Source organism: Rhipicephalus sanguineus, chromosome 10 (assembly GCF_013339695.2).
Source record: "Rhipicephalus sanguineus isolate Rsan-2018 chromosome 10, BIME_Rsan_1.4, whole genome shotgun sequence".
Classification (NCBI taxonomy): Eukaryota; Metazoa; Arthropoda; class Arachnida; order Ixodida; family Ixodidae; genus Rhipicephalus; species Rhipicephalus sanguineus.
Genome location: NC_051185.1, coordinates 61,347,633 through 61,370,103, shown reverse-complemented (window position 1 = coordinate 61,370,103; position 22,471 = coordinate 61,347,633). Strand labels below are relative to the sequence as shown.

The window sequence follows — 22,471 nt, the reverse complement described above, 5'->3', positions numbered from 1 at the left end:
AATCATATCGTAATTTGGGGACGTTAAAACTCGGCAATTATATAGCTGTGTTCTTACGTGCCATCTTCGTGCAGTTTAAACTTGTCGGCTAAATCTATGAACCAACTAGCCCAACATGCCATACTCCAAATTGATTATAGCCCCCCCGCGCGTCGTATGTTGTACGTGCGAGTGAAAGCGCGTGATTGCTGCCAGAGACCGCGGCTCAAGCTGCAGAGCTGAAACGAACCGGCTATCTCCGTCGCGCGAAAGGCGCATGGAGGGGTGCCGGAGTTTGGGCTGCGTGGCTACGATAGGAAATGCGTACTTTCACCAGCCGGGCGTGGTCACCTGCGGTCGCGCGCGCCCTTTACAGGGGATCAGCCGACGGCTCATAGCTTTGTAAGTGTTGTATTATCATCGCAAAATTTGCGCTGAAGCCACAGACAGCTCGCAGACCGCTTCACTCGCTGCAGCGACCGTGTTTTCTTACGCCAGCGTTTTATTTAACTTACGCCAGGTCTCATGTAAAGGTGTGAGCTACTAGTCTTAATTTGTCATGACCAGGATTTAGAGACATGTTCACGTGGCGGCGTCTCTCGTCGGTGGCAGCGGTGGCCTGCCATAAGTGAATGGGAAATAGGTGAAAAAAAGTCTGACGAATAGAGCTAGTTACCAAAGAGGACACCGGTTTTATGCAGCAGACATTTTTTGAACATTCTGGTAAATTTAGTGTCGCACTGTTAACCGCGTGGCTTCACACTGTGTTTAATATTTTACACCGGACGCATAGTCTAGTTAACCTCCCTGCCTTTCCTGCATTCCTTCTCTCTTCATCTCACGCACAATGGGGCCCCGTGTGTTTCTAATGGGCGGTTTTCAATTGTCCTAGGAAGCCACACGCTTTGTAGTACGATAGTGAAATTTTACCAAAATGCTGCATATATCCGGGAGTGCTTTTTGTAACTAGCTTTTTTTTTCGTCAGGTATGATTTTTCCACGTATTTTTATCATCTTTTTTCGCCTATTTCCCATTCAGGTATGACAGGACGCCGTTGCTGCCGCCGAGAGATGGCGCCACGTACATATGTCCCCCAAATCCTGGGAATAACATTCCAATTTGTTGCTATCACATTTATTGCTTGGCCTTTGCGGCGAAACTCCTCGAAATATCTATACAGCCGCATACCTTTCTTCACGCTGATAGTGACCATCCACATGGTCCAACGATCCATCGTGGAGTTAAATCACGTTATTACATTGTTGGTGGCGTTGATTTTGAGAAATAACGTACACGTTACAGATTGTTTTTGTCGTATTAATTGCGAACAGTCATGCTCAAACCGTTTAATAAAAGAGGTCGCAGTGAGCTGCAGCGTCCACTTTCACTGATAATGCGCTCTCGCGAAATTCTGCTATGCACCATAAATGAACGAAATAGTTGTAATGGAAACGTCGACGCCAGTCGATCAAACGAAGCATCGATCGTCAAGGTGCAGTCTTCGTCTTGACAGTATCGACACCGGAAAGCTTCCTTCCGGTAGACACAGGGATTGAAGGCGCGATCGGCTTTCCGGGTGAAGTGCACGAGTAATTTGCGGCGATGCGGGACATTCGGTGCTCCTTGCTGCATCCGAACGTCTCGGCAAAGCCACTGGTCAAAGCCACGGGGACGTTGCAACGCAACCGCGCGGGCGTGAAGCCCAGCGAGCCCGACACCACGTCGTCCGCCACGGACGCGCACCACTTGAAACAGGAGGCGATGAAGAACAGCTCGCGTTCTGTGAACCCCGTGACCCGGGAGATCCACGAGCCAGCCCCCGTAGCGTTACCCGCCTGCGTGTATAGACCTACGGTCAGTGACAAGTCCAGAAGGCAGAGGAGACTCTCTTCCGAAAAGAAGCGTGATGGGTTTGCTACTGATCCACATGTGCCTCGAGAAATAGTTCCCTCTCACTAGAGCCTTGTCCTTCCGGTCCCCTCATGGGAGCAGCTCGCTGCGTATTAAGACGCGCTCTGCAGAACCCCAAAGTATTTCATAACCTACCATATTGAAGGAGTACTGGCACAAAAAACTTACTTCTTGTTTTTTCTGTTGCAATAAGTAGCGAATAACACATTTATCAGGGCTGGAAGCCTCGTTTGCTTTAGCGCGGGACGGTTAATCATTTGAAGACGTTTCATATCGCCTAGTAGCAGTTTCAGCTTCAGAGACTACCGGGAGAGGTGGGACCTCGTAAGGTTTTTAAGTGCAAGCCACTTATAGACCGAAGGCGAACGGCGGTATGGTCAGGCAGTTCCAAGTGAAACAGCAGCCGAGCTTCGCCGCTAGGCCGAGAGAGGGCGCCACCATTCCATCATCGGAAAGCTTCTGAGGGTTCACCACTAGGGGCGCTCCCACGCAGCATCCAATCATAAGGTTAATATACTGGCTCTCGAGGAAAAGCTGGGCCGCGAGAGCGCTAACCAAAAGAACGTTCACATCATGGAACGTTGTCATTGTTGCCGTCACGTTACTTCAAAGATGTGCCAAAAATTAGCATTATACAACGCTCACAATACTCGCCATATCAATCCTAAAGAAGCATTTGAACAAATAACTACGTGCGGATATTGTTTTGTGTGCATTTTGAATACTTTTACGCAAAAATACAATGCATATTTATCCAATTTACTGCGCGCGGGAAGGAGTGTTTGCAGGCCGGTTTAATAGATGACGCCATGATATCAACATCAACCATAGAGTGTGCACGAGTGTGGGCTCGCGGCTGATTGCGCCGGTTTGCGCGTCGTGTATATCGTAGTTGTCATAATGTCCCGTAGTGTGCATTTTCTGTCGCCGCGTATCAACAACTCGACTTCATGATACAGCCTCTTTTCTTTCAAGCTGAAAACTTCAGTGCAAACCAGGACGGACGGCAAAGAAGAGATAAGACAAGGAGGCGCAACCGAAATTTTTTTTTAGTCTTTGTAACAGCGATACAACTTCGTGTGCTGTGTAACATCAGCTTTGACTGAAGCTTTCGGGTGACGCCTCACTCACATTCGCCGCTGCATGCTGCAATCGACATTTTTCTGCTTTAGGGCTCTCTGCGCTGAAGTACAACAATGAGCGGAAAAAGAATGTGGATGCAGGTGTCTCGTCATTACAAGTCAAAGCACCGCACTAACACGGCCTACGCTCTTTGCTTCGAGCTGCGAATCCGTCGTGCACGGTGATAGACTACCACCACCGTGCCGTCGAGTGACCCATGTGCCAGCGAACAGAGAAACTGTATTCGTTATGCGTTATTAGCGCGTGCCATTAGGGCGTGCCTGCAAAAAACCATGCACAAACAGATGGAAATCTTAACTGTTATCAGTCGGGCCAGCTGCACAGACAACGCTACAATAACATACGGCTTCACGCATCAAAACACAGCAGATGTTCCCCGACAGCGCCAACAGCGCGTATCTGACTTAGGTTGCTGGATTAAAACTGATTACTAGCGTCAAATATAGCGAGCGTCTCAGGATCTGGCAACGTTCGTTTTGTTCCATCATGGCGGAACCCATGCGGTTATAGGTTTCAATGCGTGGGCCTTATGGGGAGCTTTTCCTCTAGAGTCAGTATATTAACTCTATGAATGTGGGGATGCAGTGGGGAAGATATGGAAACGACGGAGCATGTTCTGTGGATTGTGGAGATATCCACCCAGGTGTAAGTTCGGGCGCGAGCCTACATGAAGCCTTGCGTTTTAGGGACAACAACGGAAAGCCTAACGCGCCCGCGATAGAAATAAGCAAAAGGTGGTTAGAGTATTGGTGGCAGAAAACTAGAATGAAAGGACATAAATAAATAGCGAGAAAAGCAAGGACATACTGCCGCAAGGGGAGAGGACTAGGCTGTGAAATTTTTTTTCTATAGTAAAATTGACTTAATCGTAGTTGACAAGGCATTACGCCAACTTAAAAAAAAAGCTTTTTTTTTTTGTCGAGCCTGGTAGCACACATGTCACCGCCCTGTTATAAAAAAGGGACGCTCATAGCACCCATTCATTCATCCATCCAATAGGGAGGCGTCGACTGGCGCTACCTCGATTTCACACACTACCCAAAACTATTAACCACCAAATGATCACGTGCTCTGCTATAACAGCTAATTTCAATAATGACATATTCCTCTTTTATAGTAAATCCACCCCACCACCAACATTCCTCTGACGCATTTCCGAGTCCCAAGATCAGTCGTAACCATACCATTCCTCTAATTTCATCACCTCACCATTCCTTTCACAAACGCATACAGAAACACATGCACGCACAACTACCAACACAATTACAGACATGCTCAGGATTACCGCTATATACCTATATTCGCATACATACTTTACACTTCCTGCATAATGCATAACGCTGTTGCGGGCACGCATGTTACTGTTTTGCTTGTGCATTACGCCAATAAAAGCGAGGATTCCTCCGCAAGCAAAGCACTAACATCACCAAAAACACTAAGCTAACCGTCACAACCAGCATCATCCATCGTATGCTTTCAGTAGCCATTTATCACGGCACTACTAATTGTTTTCCTCGCATAACTATTATTTTCTTCCCAACTACCGCAATTTAAAACTGCCGCATGCCACTGCCGAAGGACATGCTCAGAGCTGTCGGCAACTGCCTGGGACTTTCCCCTGTTCACCCTCTCGCAGATTTCTACACGTTGCAGAAAATGAGTAACCAATTACAATGTTATTTTTACCAATTGGTTTTTACTCTCAGAATTTTTAGGGGCGAATCACCTTAGGGTCTAGGCTTGTCCGTTGTGTGGTGTCCGTGCTCACGGCACAGCGCCGTGTAAAATCCCCTAAGAAAGGTTTACCAATAGACTAATATCAATCATAATTGTGACGGAGCAATATAAATCACCTAGAAGCACAAACCCTTTATACTAGTCGGCGATTTCAAGGTAGACATTATGGACCTTAGGACCTAGCTTTGTCGTCGACGCTCACTGTCCGCTGTCATGGCGGTTAGAAAACCGTTGCTGTAGTCGAAACGCTTGTGTGTATGTGAATACAAAAAGGTTCACAATAGACGAACAACAATCATAATTGTGACAGAACCACATAAAACATCTACAAGCACAAACCCTTTATACTAGTCGACTATTTCAACGTACACATTATGGACCTTAGAACCGAGCTTCCGTCGACTCTGTCATTTTATGTCACTGAATTTACATTATATGGGGCGATGTTCGGGTAACATATGTTAGACATACACACAAAAAAAGGTTGAACATACAGTACACTAATGTCAATCATAATTGTGACAAAACAATATAAAACTCCTACAAGCACAAACCCTTTATACTAGTCAACGTAGACATTATGGACCTTAGGACTTAGCTTCGCCCACTCGTCATCATTCACTTCGTGGAGATGCGTTCCATTTTCCTTGCGATAATTCACCGAATCCTTTATTTCTAATTGGATTTGAGCCTGGCATACATATGTGGAACGGGCATCCCCCTCTTATTTTTTGTTCTTTTTCGATTTCGGGAGACATAGTAAAGCCATGGAAGCCGCTGAGGAGTCTCGCCGAGAGCGACAGCGTGCGCTCGCCCGAGAATGGCAGTGCCGACGAAGAGCGGATCCCGCCGTCAGGGCTAAGCGAGCAGAGGAAGAACGACTACGTCGATTGCTCAACCCTACTTTAGGAAAAAAAGGTCATAACAACCAAACCACAAAAACCTAAGGAAAACCCCAAGGTGACAGCCAGAGAAACGCAAGCGAAACGCCGGTATCGAGCCGATCCCGAGGTGCGGGCGCGAAAAAATGCTGCGAAAAGAGAAACAGAGACAGGGCGTTCATTGCACTACCCCAGTATTCACTTAATTAGTGTGGAGTTGCCCACAATTTTAACCCTTTCAGCCCTGGATTTTTTACTTTGGTCGGGGACATTTTTGTGCGTGTTTTCCTCATAGTTATGACCTCAGAAGATCACAAACAAAAAATTGAGCCAGGGGTGCAAGTATTAATGGATTTATAGACATGACATCAAATTAGGTCATCAGGGCTCAGCGGTTGTGAAATGAGAAAAATGGCATCTTTTTTCCTGCTATTCAGTAGAGTAAACAAAATGTGAACCACGTCTTACTTTTCAGTGTGATACTCACTGAAACAGCTTCGGTACGTCGTCCCGAAAATGGCGCCTACCCGCCTTAGATAACCCGCCTCGGCGTCACCCATGACTTCGGTCAAGCTTCTTCTTCTTTGCGACTCCCAGCTCCGCAAGCAGGCCACAATTTTGGTGTCAATCGCAGTGAGGATCAATGAAAAAGTATTCCCCCAAGAACGAGCAGTTTTGGTTTCATTTCCGAGGTGCTAGGGGAAATGTTGTGTGATGGTGTCAATTGACACCGCCAGGGCCGAAAGGGTTAAGTAAACATAGCTGGGCACACAAAACTACGCGCACATAAGGTCCGAGTTGACAACTCTTTTCAACGGAGGCTTCATGAGTGCTGCCATAATCCCCTCTGGGATGTGGCGTGACCCCCCAAAAAGGCACTGCCGCGGCAATGACTTCAGGCTTAGTACTCTAAAGTCCCTGTACAAATTACACGGGGCCTTATTGTACTCCGGTGCAAGTCCTTAAAGGAGGTGCTCACTCTTCCGTTGAAGAGGTCTGTTTAGGAGAGAGCGCTCGCAAGGAGCAGAGCAGCCAACACAAACTTCTCATACAGATGGTTGTTGGCTGCTTACATTGAAAACAAGTTGGTGTCAATGTCGTGGGGTGAGGCGTTTCGTGTGCAGTTCAGTGACACTCACTTTAAAATTGTTTTTAAATATGTCCTAGACCACATTAGCCCGTGATATTTTGTAGATGCGTGTCTCTCCACATATTTAAGTACATCCTACAAGTTATCGCACCTTCAAACTTTTGTGTCGGTACTCCTTTAGTGCTTCAACGGGACTTCCAAACAAGACAGGTTCAGGGGAAGGTAGATGCTTAGAAGAGTTGAAAAAAAAACCCTTCTTGCACAGGGAATGTAGTTGGAACCAACGTTTCGACGTGTGGACTTTCATTCGTGAAGGCAGCAAAATGAGGACGACGACTTGCTGTCTTGAAGAAGACAAGTCCACTTGTCGTTGACACGTTGGTTGCAGCGACACTTTTTGTTCAACGATTTCTCATCACTTTAACAGCAGCGCGCCATTTTCCTACACGCGTTGGTTGGAGTTTCTGCGTTCATTCGTGAACTGCGAATAAACACAGAAGCCGGAGAGGTCTACATTTAACAGCGTGTTTCACCTTGGTCTCGCTCTTGGTGGCGGCTGCTCCGTGGTCGGCCGCGGAAGCAGCGTACACCGCGTACGCCACCTGGAGTCCGGCGACGTCGGCCAGGTTCTCGGAGGCCCCCTTAGTGAGACGCGATGCTACGGTGTTCTTCGCGGTCCCAATGCCGGCGACGCCCGCGGCTCCTTTATAGACGTCGGTGAGACAGGCATGCCTGCGCGTGTGATATAGATATCAGCGTGTTCTTTTAAGACAATACAGCTTTTTAAATATAGACGCCATGGCAATCTGGCTACTGTCGTCTTCGTACACGAAGTCTACGTCGAGGTGCAAATACTTTGCCAAAGCTAAAGTGACACAGAAGGAGCTAATTAACAGAAACTCGATAATTAACGTTTTAATGACTGACTTGAGGGCCCTTGTTTATATGCCGTCCCAATTTATTGAGTGTCCGTTTTTTAGAAATGAAAATTCTGTAACGGGCAGTTCCGTTCCGACGTAACAGAGCTTTCGCGTTTTCTGCGCGCTGGGCGCGGTCAGTTTTGATGTCGCGCTCAAAATTCGTTGAAGAATATCTTAAATTGCTTGCAACTTTTGCCAGTCTAAAGAAAAAATGGGTACGCCGTCATTTGTGACGGCCTAAATCTTTCGCATATTAACAAGGGCCTTGAAGTCAATCATTAAAAGGTTAATTAACGAGTTCTTGTGAATTAGTCACTTCAGCGTCACTTTAGCTGCGGCAAGGTTTTTCTACATCGACGTACAGTTCGTGGGGGAAAAGGATAGGAGCCTGACTATCGCAGGATTTTCATGAAAAATCTGCATTGTCTAAAAAAAATAAACAGCCTGTATAACAAGTCCTATCGTGGTTATGGAACGTCAGGCCCCTTCAATTGTTAAGTTAATTGCGCCAGATTTAAAGAAAAATGAAAGGACGGTTAAGCTGGAAGTTTAAGAATGGAACGCGATAGTGTTTCTGGCCCGTTTGGCATCGCGTTTTGATTCACTTGTATTATGCTTCGCTTCCCGGAGGATACCTAAACCGTGCCGTGAGGAAACGAACGTCTGTGAGCGTGGCACTCGCCTATGGAAACTGTACTAGGGCGCCTACAGCCAGAACAGTTGCGAAGTACCCAAATACGCCATTATTCCCTATTTTGCGAAGCAGCGAAGTACCCACTACGAGTCTGGAAGGCAAGACGTGCACCTATGTAGCTGCCCACTTTGTTGATGTTGTGGCCGATGATGATAATGGTGACGAATTATTTCTGAGCCCCTTGTAATGGGTGGGCAGCTTTACACTACTCTGATTACTCACTGATTCGCGCTCGTGTGTGTTCTACCTGTTGTTTTTCGTGTGCCTTCGTGTTCAAACAGCACGTCGCAAGTGTCAAATATGTACAACCAACTAGCCCCTACCATGGCCCTTCACTGATTACGCAATTAGCAATCTGTGACGCCTGGTGTGAGTCGACGCTTCCGCAACGCGAAAACTCACAGGGTCCCTTATGCATTCGCCTAAGACGACTCGAAGGCGAAAGCCACCTTCTTCTTTTCCTTCTCAGTCGGTTGCATTGATCCGCCCGCCCCCGAAAGCTTTCGGGTACATAGCATGGTTTTGCTCTGCCTCCGAGATCGGAGGCACCGAAAGCTTTTTCTGCAGCTCGCGTGCCTCCGGGATCAGCCCACCTATGACCAAGCGACGATGTCATGTTATGACGTCATCATGTGATGTCACGTTAGTGGCGTCACTATGACGTCCTGGTGCAGTCACGAATTGTAGTTACCTGTGACGTCACCATGACATCATAGGGTGACTTATCGCGTGAAGATTTCCTGTTTCACTCGTGTTGACGCCGACGGTGACTTTTCGTGTTTGTTGAGGCATGCTAGGCTTTCGCCTGAATATTAAGGCGAACGCCTCAGATTCCACATCAAATGCGAAAAGTGACCGTCGGCGTCCCGCAGCGTCGGCATCAACACGAGTGATGCAAGAAAGCATCATCACGTGATGACGTCACAGATCACGAAAATTTATGAATTCATCATGGTCGTTGTGACGTCACATGATGACGCCTTCGCAAGACATCGTCGCTTGGTGAAAGGTGGGCCGATCACGGAGGCAGTGGAAAACCCTGCAGGTGAGGTGTAGAAAGCTTGCAATGCCTCCGATCCTGGAGGCAGTGCAAAACTGTGTTACTTGCAGAACGCTTTCGGAAAAGGGCAGGGGAGGATCAACACACCAACTGAGAGGAGGAGATGGCTTTCGCCGTCGAGTCGTCTCATGTGAATGCATAAGGGACCCTGTGAGTTTCTACGCGTGGCAGAAGCAGCTCTCTAGCGTTTCGCCTCCATCGAAATGGGATGGCCGCGGCCGGGATCGAACCCGCGACTTTCTGGTCAGCAGCCGAGCATTGTAAGCACTGAGGCACCGGCGGCGGGCTGCGCGAGTGGTAAAAAATCATTGCCTGCGGACTCGAGCTCCGGTCAGGGTGATGTCCGGCTCCGGCGAGGTGCCCGCGGTGCGCTCGCCGAGCGCCGCGTGCCACAGTTCGTGCGCCACGAGGTGACCGAGTCCGGCCAGGGCCAGAGCCACCACCATGCCCTCAGCAGCTGCCGTGGCGTTGTTGCCGTCTCCAACGTCGTCGATCACCGTCTGGTTGTCACTATCGGCAGCAAACAGGACCGGCTCGAACAGCGTTCCCGGTGATATGAGCAGGCTGTCCAGCCAAGGACTGTACCGCACTGACGGCCTGCACATCGGTATTCGTACGAGAACTTTAACCCTTTCAGACACAATGATTCCAATTGGGGTCATCAAATTTGCAGATCAGTCAGCTACCTCCTGGTAGAAAAAAAAGGTTGTTCTCCCTCTACAGCTCATATTTAGCATCTGATCTACTTATGCTGCCAACGTGGTACACTCAAGAAAGTGAGGTCACGTGTTAACGAAGTAATTACAGAAGCGCTTGCGCTGTTCCCGCAATTCACTGAGGCAGCTTCTTTCATCCGGCGGATGTAGGGCACCTATTTTAGTTTTGTATAGGAAGTTTGAATTTTGCCTATTGGTGCTATTTTACACAATCGATCTAATTTTAGGATATTAATTAATAAATAATATAAAATAGTAATCGGTTAATTACTTGATTCAGTCACTAATTAGTTTTCATTAAATAATGTGAGCATAGACTTTTTTTTTCATCTTTTGGGGTACTACTATGATCTTGCTAATCTGAAATGGTAAAAACCTGTTGCTTACACTGGATAGAATTAATTTAGGCCTGAAAGGGTTTAACCATCGTAAAATAATTCGAAATTCAAGATATAAGCGATGCCAACAAGCTTACGAAGCGCAGCGATTCTCGCAACCGAGATATGCACGTCCCCGCGCCATAGAGAGCGTACCACGTGACGATGATGTCATGCCTTCGTCTGACGGAGCGGCACCGTGGATCTCCCCAAGGAACAAGGGCATGCTTTATGACCGCGCAAACAAAAGAGGGAGAGGGAAGGAAAAATAAAGAAACGAACAATATTTCAATACTAACAAACAAAATCGTCGACCGCGTACAGCAGTCGACGTTCACGTGGCCGGGTTCATCGGATCATTCATGTTTTTGCAGCCAGAGGCGCCACAGGTCATTTTTCGCGACTTTCAATTAAGAAATAAAAATATAAATCCATCTCTCGCGAAAAAGGCAGGGTTGGTTTGAGTCAATGCGACGGACAATCCTTCCATCTGTGGAGACATCTCATTTCATGTTCTGGGCAGTTGTCGGTCCTTTTAATACCTCACCCTACTTCTTTAATGGGAGCCGTGCCACGCCTGCATACAGCGTTATGCATTGTCTACATGCTTAAAAAATTGGGGGACCCTTAAGCTTCGTCTTTAAGTGTTGAATGCGAAAGCGAAATCCGGCCCGTAGTGGGCACTTCAACCGCTATGTGCATACTTATTAATGTGTGTTGTAACACACACACGTGCACACACACGCGCACAGACACACACACGAGCGCGCGCGGTGTAATGGTACAGCTTTTCGACCTAATGCACTTCCCTGTGCTAGAATCGAGACATGTTTCTCACAATGCCTCACAGATGGCAGCACATTATCTAATGTTTGCGGTTTGCTTGATATGTTTTGCGCTAGGTGGACATAGTTGTGCGTTTTTGTAGCTGTTTGCAAGTTTGTGTGTGTTTTTAGCGGCGATGGGTGCACTATCCCGGCTTTTTTCGAAGCATGGCGTCGCGCAAAAACGTAGTTTGATGGCCTTACCAATGCGCCTACAAATCGCTGAATGGGCCCATTTTCGTCGTAACACCTGCCGAACAAAATGCGTTAAGGAAACTCCTTCCACTACACGGCATTTATGTAGTGTTTTTTTTTCCGAAGCAGTTGCAAGTAACATCGTGGCTTTGTGGTAAGACACCTGCTTGCCACGCAAGCAGCCCGGGTTCGATCCTCAATGAGACCGAGGATTTTTAATTGTTTATTTTATTTGCATCTTTCTCGATTTTTCGGTCACGGACATTTTTAGCGACGCCGTCACCGACGCCAACGGCGGAATTTTTGCGAAACGAGCACTCGAACGCTATCGCGTTAAAACCCCAAAAAAAAAATTAAACCTGAATCCTTGAATAGGAGCGACTTCTTCAGGGAGCCCAGCGAGCTGTCCCGTAACGTTGGCGACACCACTGGAGTCGGCCGCAAACAGCAGTCGCAGCTTGTCCCTCTTCCTGAGGGCCTTGACCGAGTCCAGGTAGACCTCGACGTAGTAGCCGCGGAAGTCCGGTAGGTCGGCGAAGTAAGCGTCCAGGGCATCGCTGGAGTTGAGCCGTTCGGGCCAGGCGACCACCGAGCGCAGGGAGGACAACCGCTGGCGAGCCGCCTCTTGCTCGCCGCGCTCGAGCCACGACAAGGACGCCATCGTCTCGTTTCGCAGCGCGTCAACCTTTAAGGGGCGAGAAGAGGCCGTGACCACGACATCCACATCCTTTTGGCAACATAACAGAATCTACAATGGGTATGGCGCAAGGTTAATCCGTAAGAATAGAAAAGAATGAACAAAAAGAGCACATCCTTTTGGTTTATGTCCATACTATTTTTTTCTTCCTGTGGTTTTTAAGGTTTCGCTACTTGCTTCGTAAAACTATGAACAATGTAGCTTAACAAAGAACAGTTTTGAATAAACAGGAATTAAGTCATGAATTGTATTACTAGTAAACAATAACGTGAAGCATATGCTACGGATGTCGTGCTGAAATCTCAGGTTGTCACCAAATAAATTCGGTAGCTGTTGCGGGGCAGCGTTAACGAATATATTGTGGTGACATACCGTGGTGAATATACTGTGACGCTGCGGAACAGCGCCGCAGAACAAAACAAGAAAAAGAAAACGTGCGATATATGTGCAAGCCGCCACGGTGGTCTAGTGGTTACGATGCTCGACTGCTGACACAAAGGTCGCGGGATCGAATCCCGGACGCGGCGGCCACATTTTCGATGGAGGCGACAGTGCTAGAGGCCCGTGTACTTAGATTTAGGTGCACGTTAAAGAAGCCCAGGTGGTCGAATTTTCCGAAACCCTCCACTGCGGCGTCCCTCATGATCATATGGTGGTTTTGGAACGCTAAACCCCAATAATAATTATTATATGTGCGACGGGCTGCCGTAATGATGACACCGCTAACCGAGGATAATCCTGCAGCATATCTTGCACTGGGCGCCGAACCCGGCGTTTCCCAGCTCTTTTCTTTCTTTTTCTTTCTGGGGCCATGCCCTATCGACAACGGTTCTGATGGCCAAAACAGTTGTAGCCGCGGCAATAAACGGGGATAGATAATGCAAGGCAGGCTCTTCATGGCGGCCGCGCACGCTTAGATGTGACCTATGTCAAAGCCCGTGTTATCTTCAGATGTGGCCCGTGCGTGCAGTCCCGAGCGCGATGCTCAGGCGTCTTATACTCCCTTTCATACATAGTACAGACTTTCATACAGAACTTTGACACAGGGAATAAATAGACGCTAAGCGATCCAGAACAACCTATTGACAACACTATAAAGAGCTCAGTTTGTTTATTTCTAAGGCACATAACATCTTCATGTATTGCTTAGTGTAAACACAAGGAAAGGAATTAATGACCTTACAGGTGGCACAATCATAGAACTATTTCTTGGTGCGAACGCATCTACTGCAAGAAGTCTCGCTAGCTTCGACAACGTTGCCCCGCCTCGGTGGTCTAGTGGTTATGGCACTCGACTGCTGACCCGAACGTCGCGGGATCGAATTCCGGCCGCAACGGCTGCATTTTCGATGGGGGCGAAAATGTTTGAGGCCCGTGTACTTAGATTTAGGTGCACGTTAAAGAACCCCAGGTGGTCGAAATTTCCGGAGCCCTCCATTACGGCGTCTCTCATAATCATATCGTGGTCTTGGGACGTTAAATCACAGATATTAATATTATTATTATAGCTTCCACCACGTTTCGCCTGATGTATGAAACGGAGTATAGACAGGCGTGTTGATCTCTGTGCGGCTGTTCCTTTCTTAACTGGCGTCAAAAGTTAGCCACTTGGTACGGGATCATCTTCTAATAAACTGCGCAGCAGGACAGGAGGACACAAGGAAAGAAAGAAGAGATAGATGAGTGCAGACTCAGAACTGATTTATTGAAAATACGTATCAACTTTATATAGCCCCAGCAAAGGATGATGCGACGCTGTCAATAACAACGCAAAAAAGCAAAACCGGTTAGGGATTTCCATCAATCAAGACAGCGTAGTCAACTGTAGCACGTGGAACGAAGATACGCGAACTGCTTAGACCCTTAGAAGACTTGCTGGGGCTATATAAGGGCGATACGTATATTCAATGAAACAGTTGAGAGTCTGGGGCTCGTTTGTTTCTTCTTTCGTTGTTTGTGTCCTATCCTGCTGCGCAGTTTGTTAGAATATGTCGTCTTCTTAATCGTCAGAACCACGTGACAATATTATGGGAACCGAAAACTGAGCGTCCTGACAGACACCAACCTGTTCGTGTGCGAGCTGCACTCGGCGCGCCGTCATCACACCTTGAAAGACGAACGTCGCCAGGGCGAAAGAGGTGAGCTTGCTGGCGGCTGCTGCGCATGCGTCAGCCACATACAGGTACACGGCCGTCGCGTTGTCGTCGCTAAACAGCGACTGTGTGAGGCGGTACGAAGCGAACGGCGCCAGAGCTCGCACAACCTGAAAGATCGAACGCAAATATAGATTGCAAACTGACAGCCAAGGCTTCCTCTGCGTACGTCCCCGTGTTTTTCTGACTGTGCTCTTGGTGTTGTGTAGTAGATCAGGTGACACTTAAAAATATTGTCACCATTTTCGCGCAAGGGCCAAGTAATGAATGCGATAGCAACAAAGTGGAATGTCACACGAAGTCAGGCTAGCAGCGAACTACTTTAGGATTCGATTTAATGTAATTCTACAAAACGCTGGCGTAAGGGAATACCTCCGCTCCAGGGAAAGAATCGGTTTTCGTGCTGTCTGTCGCCTCAAATTGATGCAAGCAGTGATAGCACAGCAAGTACAAGAGTAGGAGTCTGTCTAATTAACGCGCACCTCTTTGATCAAAGTTAGCATTTGCTGCCCGAGTGTCGCAGCCAACCACCGGCACCCCTTCATGCTCCTTCGCCCGACGGAGACAGCCGCGCTTGATCTCTGCTTCGGTCGCGTCTGTTTGCAGCTTTCGCTCGCAGGTAGAACATACGAAGCGGACGGCGAAGTTATCGATTTGCACTTGTTACAGAACATGACGGTGACGGGTAAAATGAGCCTCGAGTGTCTATATAATTCCCATCGCAATAAAACGCAGCTGGTGTAACGCGGTCATACCTACCTTACGCAATGCCACTTCTACTCAGTCAAGTAACTTCCGGCTTCCGCTTACTACCTCTTGAGTTACATTCCTGCTCGTTCTATACTTAACTTCTGTCCGGTGGGCACTTAACAACTGGTTATAATCTGGATAATGAAGGCCTCTCATATGAAACGTAAAAGATACAATGCGAACTGACAGCCAAGGCTTTTAAAGCGCGGTAAGCTTTGTACAATTCTCCGGGAATCGCTAAGCGTGGCTGCTGTTTGCCGATAGCTTAGTGGACACTTAAATATCAAAAAGAATGCGGAATGTACATGACCATGCCTATAGAAATCCTCACTCAGACATTCGTGCATTATTTTGTGGTGACAAACGGGAATGTTTTGTTCACCTGGAAGGCGACGTAAAAGCGCACGTGCGACTCCGGATGCAGTGTCAATGTCTCGTCTATCAGGCCGAAGAGCCTCGGGTCGGTTGTGTACAGCATGCTGTCGCCGGTCAGGTTCCAGGCCTGGCGGTCACCACGTCTGGCGGAGCCGGAAGCCTTCCGGGGTAAGGTCTCCTTTGGCTGGTGCGCAACGGTATTTGAAAATCGAAGGAACGTACACCTTGTTAATTCTGCTCTGTTTATTGACACCACCATTCAAAACGACATTCGACGCGACACACTGATCTGTAGAATCATCATCATCATCATCATCATCATCATCATCATCATCATCATCATCATCCTGTCTACGCCCACTGCAGGGCAAAGGCCTCTCGCATGTACCAACACAAATAGCAGAACGGCAGACTGGGAAAAAATATAGTGAAAATAAAATATCCTGGTTGAACGCAGTTACACTAAGCTTGTCGAGCGATAACATCAAATACCGCGGAAAGCATGCCGCTGTGGTGTTCCGCGTGTCTGCTCGCCCGCGCGGCAGAGGAGTTGAGGGCTCGAGGTGCGCGCACCCGCCGGGTCGCGGCTCTCGCCGACCGCCGGAGAGGGGTGCGCGGGAGAGGAGAACAAGACAACACAGCGCATGTCCGTTGTTATAACGACGCAAGTGCGAGAAGGAAGAGGAGGAAATTGAAGTTGAGTTAGCTTCAAGGTCAAGCGCGCAGACAAGGTCGTTTTATGGGTTTGTAGCGGGAGGAGCAGACCTATCGCTCCAAACAAAAGAAAGGACACAATGTTGAAAAACGAAAGGGTTTCTGACGAAGGCCATAGCACGGCCTTCTTCAAAAACGTTACCTACACGCACACACTCTCAGACACCCTATATATATATATATATATATATATATATATATATATATATATATATATATATATATATATATATACACGCAAATTTATCATCTACTTGAATCATAATACATGCACACTTACATCGTCCTCATCGTCGTCCTTGATCGCCGCCTTGAGGTTGTCACGAACCGCACGCAGCCAGACTGTGGCGTGAGCGGAAGGAACGTCGCGGAACCGAATGTGTGCGCCTTTTCCGGCGGATGTCGCTGCGGAGGCGGCCATCTTGGCGGTCACCTCAGCGTCCATGGTGACAAGCGCGACCGTCAGGCCCGGTTCCGGGTTGCAGTTGCACGACATGACGCTCGTGAACTGGCGCACACAGCGAGCAGTCGACTCGGCCGTCAGGTAGCGCTCGCGATGCCGCTTCCAGCGCAGCAGGGACGAACTGTGGGCCACGCTCAGCACGCTTCGGCGCTGGGACCTGAATGCCACAATGAAGGCGGTGCCGCAATTGTGGACGTGAGTTTATTAAGGCGAAAGCCTTATATATGCATCATCAAACGCGCAAATGGACCGTCTGCGGCGTGAGCGTCCCGCGGCGTCGGCGTCAACACGAGAGATGCAAATATCATCACGTGGTGACGGCCCCATGTGACGTCATTATAACCTCAAAGATCATCGACACATGCGCGAGACTTTGGGAGACCAACGCGCGTTACCTTGTCCAAGCGGTAACGTCACGAAACGCGAAAATTTGTGACGGCTTCATGACGTCATATAACGTCATCACAGAACATCGTCATTTGGCCAAAGGTGGGTGGAGCGCAGAGGCAGTGTAAAGCCACGTCAGGTGCAGAAATCTTTCGAGGAGCTGAGTGAAGGGTCAGTACCATCGACTGAGAAGGAAAAATTAGACGGCTTTCGGTTTCAAGTCGTCTTAGGCGAATGCATAGAAGACCGCGTGATTTTTTTTCACATTCTACCGGTTTTATTACACACCATTATCCAGTCCCCCCTCTCTATTAGGTGACGTACGTGAGATCAGGAGTGAGGACCACTTCGAAGAGCACGTCCAGGTCGTAGTCCATGGCGAGCGAGACGAGCGTGGCGAGCGCCTCGGCGGAAGCGTTCTTGCTCCCGGAAGTGGCGAGGAAGTGACCCGGCTTGTCATTTCCCAGGAACAGCAGGCTGTCGATGAGCCAGGGAACGTCGATGCCCCGATGCAGCACCTCGGTGCAGGCCACGTAGCTCATGACCGCCTTGTCGGACGTGCTCAGGGGCTTGCTTGGCTGGGGCAGGTCCTCGAAACGCTCGCGTAGCTTGTCGTTCACTTTCATGTACACCTTCGCCTGAGTCAAGCGGAGAAGTACGCCGCGGGAGCGTATTGCCTTTCATAATGATGTAAACCGTTTCTCGGAAGGCGCTGCCATTTTGCTATCGCATCGCGATCTGTCTGTCATATGACATGTTTTTCTGGTATGCGCAATTGTACATGTGGCTGCGCACCGCAGGCGCATGCTGTTGGTGAGCAACTTTAAGCACGAAGTTCACACGCTAATATTACTCTAATGCGCACAAATATTACAACCTTGCTAAGCTGTCGCTGGCATTTAATGCCACCCGCACGTCCGCCTCGGTGGTAACGGTGTTTACTGTGCTCGGCCGATGACACAAATGTCGCGGGTTCGATCCCAGCGGTGGCGGTCGCATTGTGACGGAGGCTAGAGGCCCAAACTTACGGAGCCCTCCACCACGCGTGCCTCATAATCATAACGTGGTTTTGGCACGTAAAACCGAAGATACTATTATTACGCCATCCACGCATACCAGGTGCATTTAGGACGGCGGTGCGGCGCGCTCGTTCGAGGTTACTTTCCCCGTTCCCAGAGAAACGGTCTGTAGAATTGCATGCGTATATTGTAGTGGCAGTGTCATTTTGCTTACAGACACGTACGCAATAACACTTGAAGCATGAGCTTGAGAACAAAAGCCTGGGCCGGTAACTTATATCTCTTTCCGATGATCATGCCTTCTCGACCTGTCTACGCTCGGCAAGTGGCCAAAGTGACGGCCTACCCCTTGTTATCAACGGGATCAGCTGGCCGTGATTGGTGCTAGTGTACGCTAAGATGTGCTCGCATGCATGAAAATTGGTCATCAAATGGAGAGTGGCGGATCGGGCTAGTTGGTATTGCGTACTTAGACGAGCAAAGCGCGAGTAAGAAAAACTTGTATTAATTTTAGAGTCATATATAAGGGGAGTTGGGCTGCCACTGCCAGCCAGCTCCCCGGCTATATTTATAACCCGAAGCTGGACCTCTGGGTTGTTGGGCGAAAATATTTCTTACCACGCCACAGGTGAGGGGGTGACCAGTAGAAATGGTGGGGGGGGGGGGGGGGGGGGGTCTTACCTGCACTTCCAGAGAATATGGGAGAGAGTGGCTATTACCCCGTATAGTGAGCAATGGGGACTATTGGGGTCAGGGTAGATACGTGAGTAGACATACGGGTAGGGAAAGGAAGTGTGGGATCGTGCTAGTTTGTATTCCATTATTAAACTGCTCAGCGCAAAAGTTAGACACAGCTCGCGCATGATTGACAATAGCAATACTGTGTGTAATCGCCAGGTAATCTCTTGCCGCTTGGTCAGCTTGGGGCGGGGTGGTGGTCTCGTTTGTCTCGAGATTCGGTAACAGGTTGTGACGTCGTTGTACCAGGTCAACGGCTTCGGATTCGGGTTCCCCGGAAAAACGCGAAAGAGAACGACACAGATGATGGTGGTATTCGATGTGCATGGAATAAACAGCGGTACGATGCTCACCTCCAGGTATCGGAACTGGTCCTGGTAGCGCGAGTGACCCTCGGCCCAGTGTCCGCACACGTACTGGTAGAAGTCGTCGCACGGTTCGGCGCTCAGGTCCATGGACGAGTGCAGCTCTGCTTGCACGTTAAAACAGTCCAGACTGGCGCAGCTCAGCTGCAGGGGCCACGGCCAGCGCTTGGGGTTGTAGTAGGCGTACGTCGCCACGACCACCAGCGTCAGCAGCTCGAACACGGCGAACACGTGCGGTCGCGCTTTGAGCAGAACGTTGCGTGTCGGCGGCTCGTCGTCCACTGTTTGCTCCTGATTGCCCTCTTCCTGGGAGATTCAGATTGTGTCGTTGGCACCACGTGGGAGTGTTTGAGGATTGAGGTGTTAAACTACCAGAATAAAGTACCGTACAGAAGTGTCCAGCGAAAAGGATCGATCGAATGAATGAATGAATGAATGAATGGCACGTCGTCGTTTCCTCTATACACGTGGCTTAGTGCCTACACACTGTGGCGCGCTTTTGGAGGTCGGCAGAGAATTGGGCGGTTCGCACTGAATTAGTTGAAGCTTAGAAATAATAACTGTCGTATACTGGAGAAATAATTGCTATTGCAAAGTGCTTAGAAACAGAACGGCCGCGGCGGTCGCATTGCGATGGAGGTGAAATGCAAGAGGCCCGTGTACTGTGCGATATCAGTGCACGTTAAAGAACACCAGATGGTCGAAATTTCCTGAGCCCTCGACTACTGCGCGTCTCATTATCATATAGTGGTTCTGATACATATAAACCAAATGTTATTATTAGAAGCGGGAAGGTTGTGCGTTTTCTCTCGTTTCCATTTTCTCCCTTTAGCGCCAAGCACGTCACGGATTCCTTGACGTTCACGAAAGACGTTCACGAAATAATTCACGCTACAAGGGAGCATTTCGTAACTTCTCCTCGAAGATTCAAACTATGATTTGAGCCTCCGTCGTTTCGCAAATCGCTCTGCGCGGACCGACGGAGGACGGCGGGAACGGGTGAGGTATGGTGACGTCGTACGCAATCCGCGGGCTCACATCGCGATTTGATCCGCCGTTTCAATACAGCTTAACGATACCATAGAACTGTCAGTCCGGCCATGCGGTGAGTTATACTCGCAGCCACCAACGCGAGATGTCAGTGTTGTGCGTTCAAAGCAAATGTAATGCGCCCATACAAAACACGCTGACGCGAGCACACTCCGCGTAATCACTTTAAGAGGCCCTGCAAACTTTTTGCATAAGGTCGAAGTCTGGGTCAATTGGTACATGACGCTGAGGCAAAAACCAGTCAAGAAGACGCCGGACAAGAGATAGAAGTTACACGCACAAACTTTTTGAGCATGGTCAGAAAACGCTGCCGACCGGTAGTCAAAGCTCCTGAGAACACGTGAGCCAAACATTATAGCGCTGCACGCAGCCTAGAATTTACAATGAATTATCAAAATCAGCCAGAAATCGCTCCCTCTTCACTCGACAAATGCCATATCCCGAAATCACGGTGCCATATACCCAAGTCCATGGCCATTGGCTGATTTGAGCATCGTGAACTGCATAGTCATCGCTACCGCCGCGGGAGGCCGCCACGTGCCACACACTTTGGGCTGTGTTTACTGCTGCGTGTTGGCTTTCGTTTCAGATAAATGGCTTGTTGTGAACCTCGTAAGCTCATTTTATTTGGTGAGCATAAACGGGTCAAAGCTTTGAAGTTGGACTGGTGACCCTTTTAAATCATTACCAGTCATAATGCCACGCGGAGCCGAAAGAAGAAGCTTAGGCAAATCCATGTACTACCCATCATTCCCATGCTGGTGGCAGCGCCATGTGTTGCAGCTTCCATAGACACTAGCGCCATATTTACCAGTAGTGTATCGTAACAAAATTTATGGTTCTTCCAGACTATCGGGTCTTTCTAGCTTATTTTTTTTAATTGCCGCTTTCGGGCATGCGCGTTGTTTGGGTCGGTGTCACCGCCGGCTGCGTCAACCGGGTATCGCGACACCCGTGTCACGCGCATGCGCTAATGAAGATGCCAGTGGACGCTTAACATGCAAATGAATGGGTTCCTTTTACGTCACACCTACGCCAACTGATCATTCACTACAGTATACGGTTCCGTCGGCGGCTGGTGCCTACTTATTTGGTAGTATTTATAACTAGGTCTCATAGCAGAGCAGTATTGGCAACTAGAAAAAAGGTAGCGGTATATAAAATATCAGTATTGCTAGTCAAACAGTTGCAAGTTCACTCGCACCGCTGGGGATATCGGCGTTTGTGATCCAGCACTCAAGATACTAACACTTACCTTCTGTTCGGTAACGTCCAGTCTAGAGTCACTCGTAGAGACGTCCTCCTCTTCTTCATGCATCGCACACTCTGGACTCAATGAGTCAGCAAAAATGTCGACGTTCGGGCTCTGCATGAAAGCACCATATTATAGTATTACTTGAAGCACCTTCGGCACGTGTACGATCCCGCTGAGGAGATCCATTTTTTTACCTCTTTGGGGGCATCTCAATCGTTAGATACTACTCGTCGTAACCATTTTTCGAAGGTTCACTTAGCTAGAAATATAAAAGCGTTCGCAACTTTAGAAAAACTTACCCCTGTTCCACCCAGTGTGAACTCTATAGAAACAGCGGAGTTGCGGTCTGTGTTTCCCTTGCGAGTTTCTGTGACCATTTGCGATGTCGTGTGGCTGCCCGTGATTACGTTCTTTGTAGAGTAGAGATGCACGGGAAAGGACGTGTGGCAGCCGCTGCCACACTCGTTCCTGTTACTGTGACTTTAGGCCCTATTCACGCTTGAACACTCTTCCCCGTTTGACCGTGTGGCTGCCCCTTCGTCGGCGACCGAGACAGTTACACCATCTATGGGTGCATCTGGGAACCGGAGCGTGACATGCGACGCGGACACTGACCTGTCCTCAGCACAAGCCCTAGAGCAGCCTCGCCGTTGAAACACCGTTAGCAAGTGAAAGAACGGCAGGCAAAACAGAGGCAACGAAAGCCATGTACCCGGTTTGAAACAGTATGTAGAAACAGAAACAAGCGATCAGCCTGGTCTGAAACCGTTTGTGCTCGAGAACAAAATGCAACGGGACCTTTCATGAGACGTAAGCATGGTTCTAGTTGCTATCACCATTCGAAAGCTTCTTTGTTTAGAGATTAGGACGAAATAGAAAACGCACTCTCACTTGCAGATATGCGCTTAGCAAAGAACACCTTGCCGCGGGGCTTGTCTCCTTCTTCTTCTTCTTCTCCTTGATGATTGTGAGGCTTA

At 48.7% G+C, this 22,471-nt stretch overlaps 1 protein-coding gene across 1 annotated transcript; it reads right to left on the bottom strand.

The window, feature by feature from the left end:
• Positions 1-1,295: 1,295 nt before the first annotated feature.
• On the bottom strand, positions 1,296-21,871 carry LOC119406425 (uncharacterized). The gene is made up of 11 exons (XM_037673170.1): positions 21,794-21,871; positions 21,495-21,605; positions 19,178-19,495; positions 17,392-17,705; positions 16,498-16,837; positions 15,511-15,687; positions 14,291-14,488; positions 11,888-12,213; positions 9,729-10,013; positions 7,276-7,474; positions 1,296-1,815 (listed from the first exon to the last, which is right to left on the bottom strand). The coding sequence occupies exons 1-11, from the start codon at positions 21,869-21,871 to the stop codon at positions 1,468-1,470; spliced, it is 2,694 nt and encodes an 897-aa protein (XP_037529098.1). The 3' UTR covers positions 1,296-1,467.
• Between the last annotated feature and the right edge of the window lie 600 nt (positions 21,872-22,471).

What these genes read in the sequence shown, in the direction of transcription:
- LOC119406425 (XM_037673170.1), bottom strand. Translation starts at nt 21,871, where the DNA reads ATGGTCACAGAAACTCGCAAGGGAAACACAGACCGCAACTCCGCTGTT. An exon ending in GTCCTCACTCCTGATCTCAC is followed by an intron (nt 16,838 to 17,391) that starts GTACGTCACCTA and finishes TGTGGCATTCAG; the next exon opens with GTCCCAGCGCCGAAGCGTGC. An exon ending in ACCGGAGCTCGAGTCCGCAG is followed by an intron (nt 7,475 to 9,728) that starts GCAATGATTTTT and finishes TCACACGCGCAG; the next exon opens with GCATGCCTGTCTCACCGACG.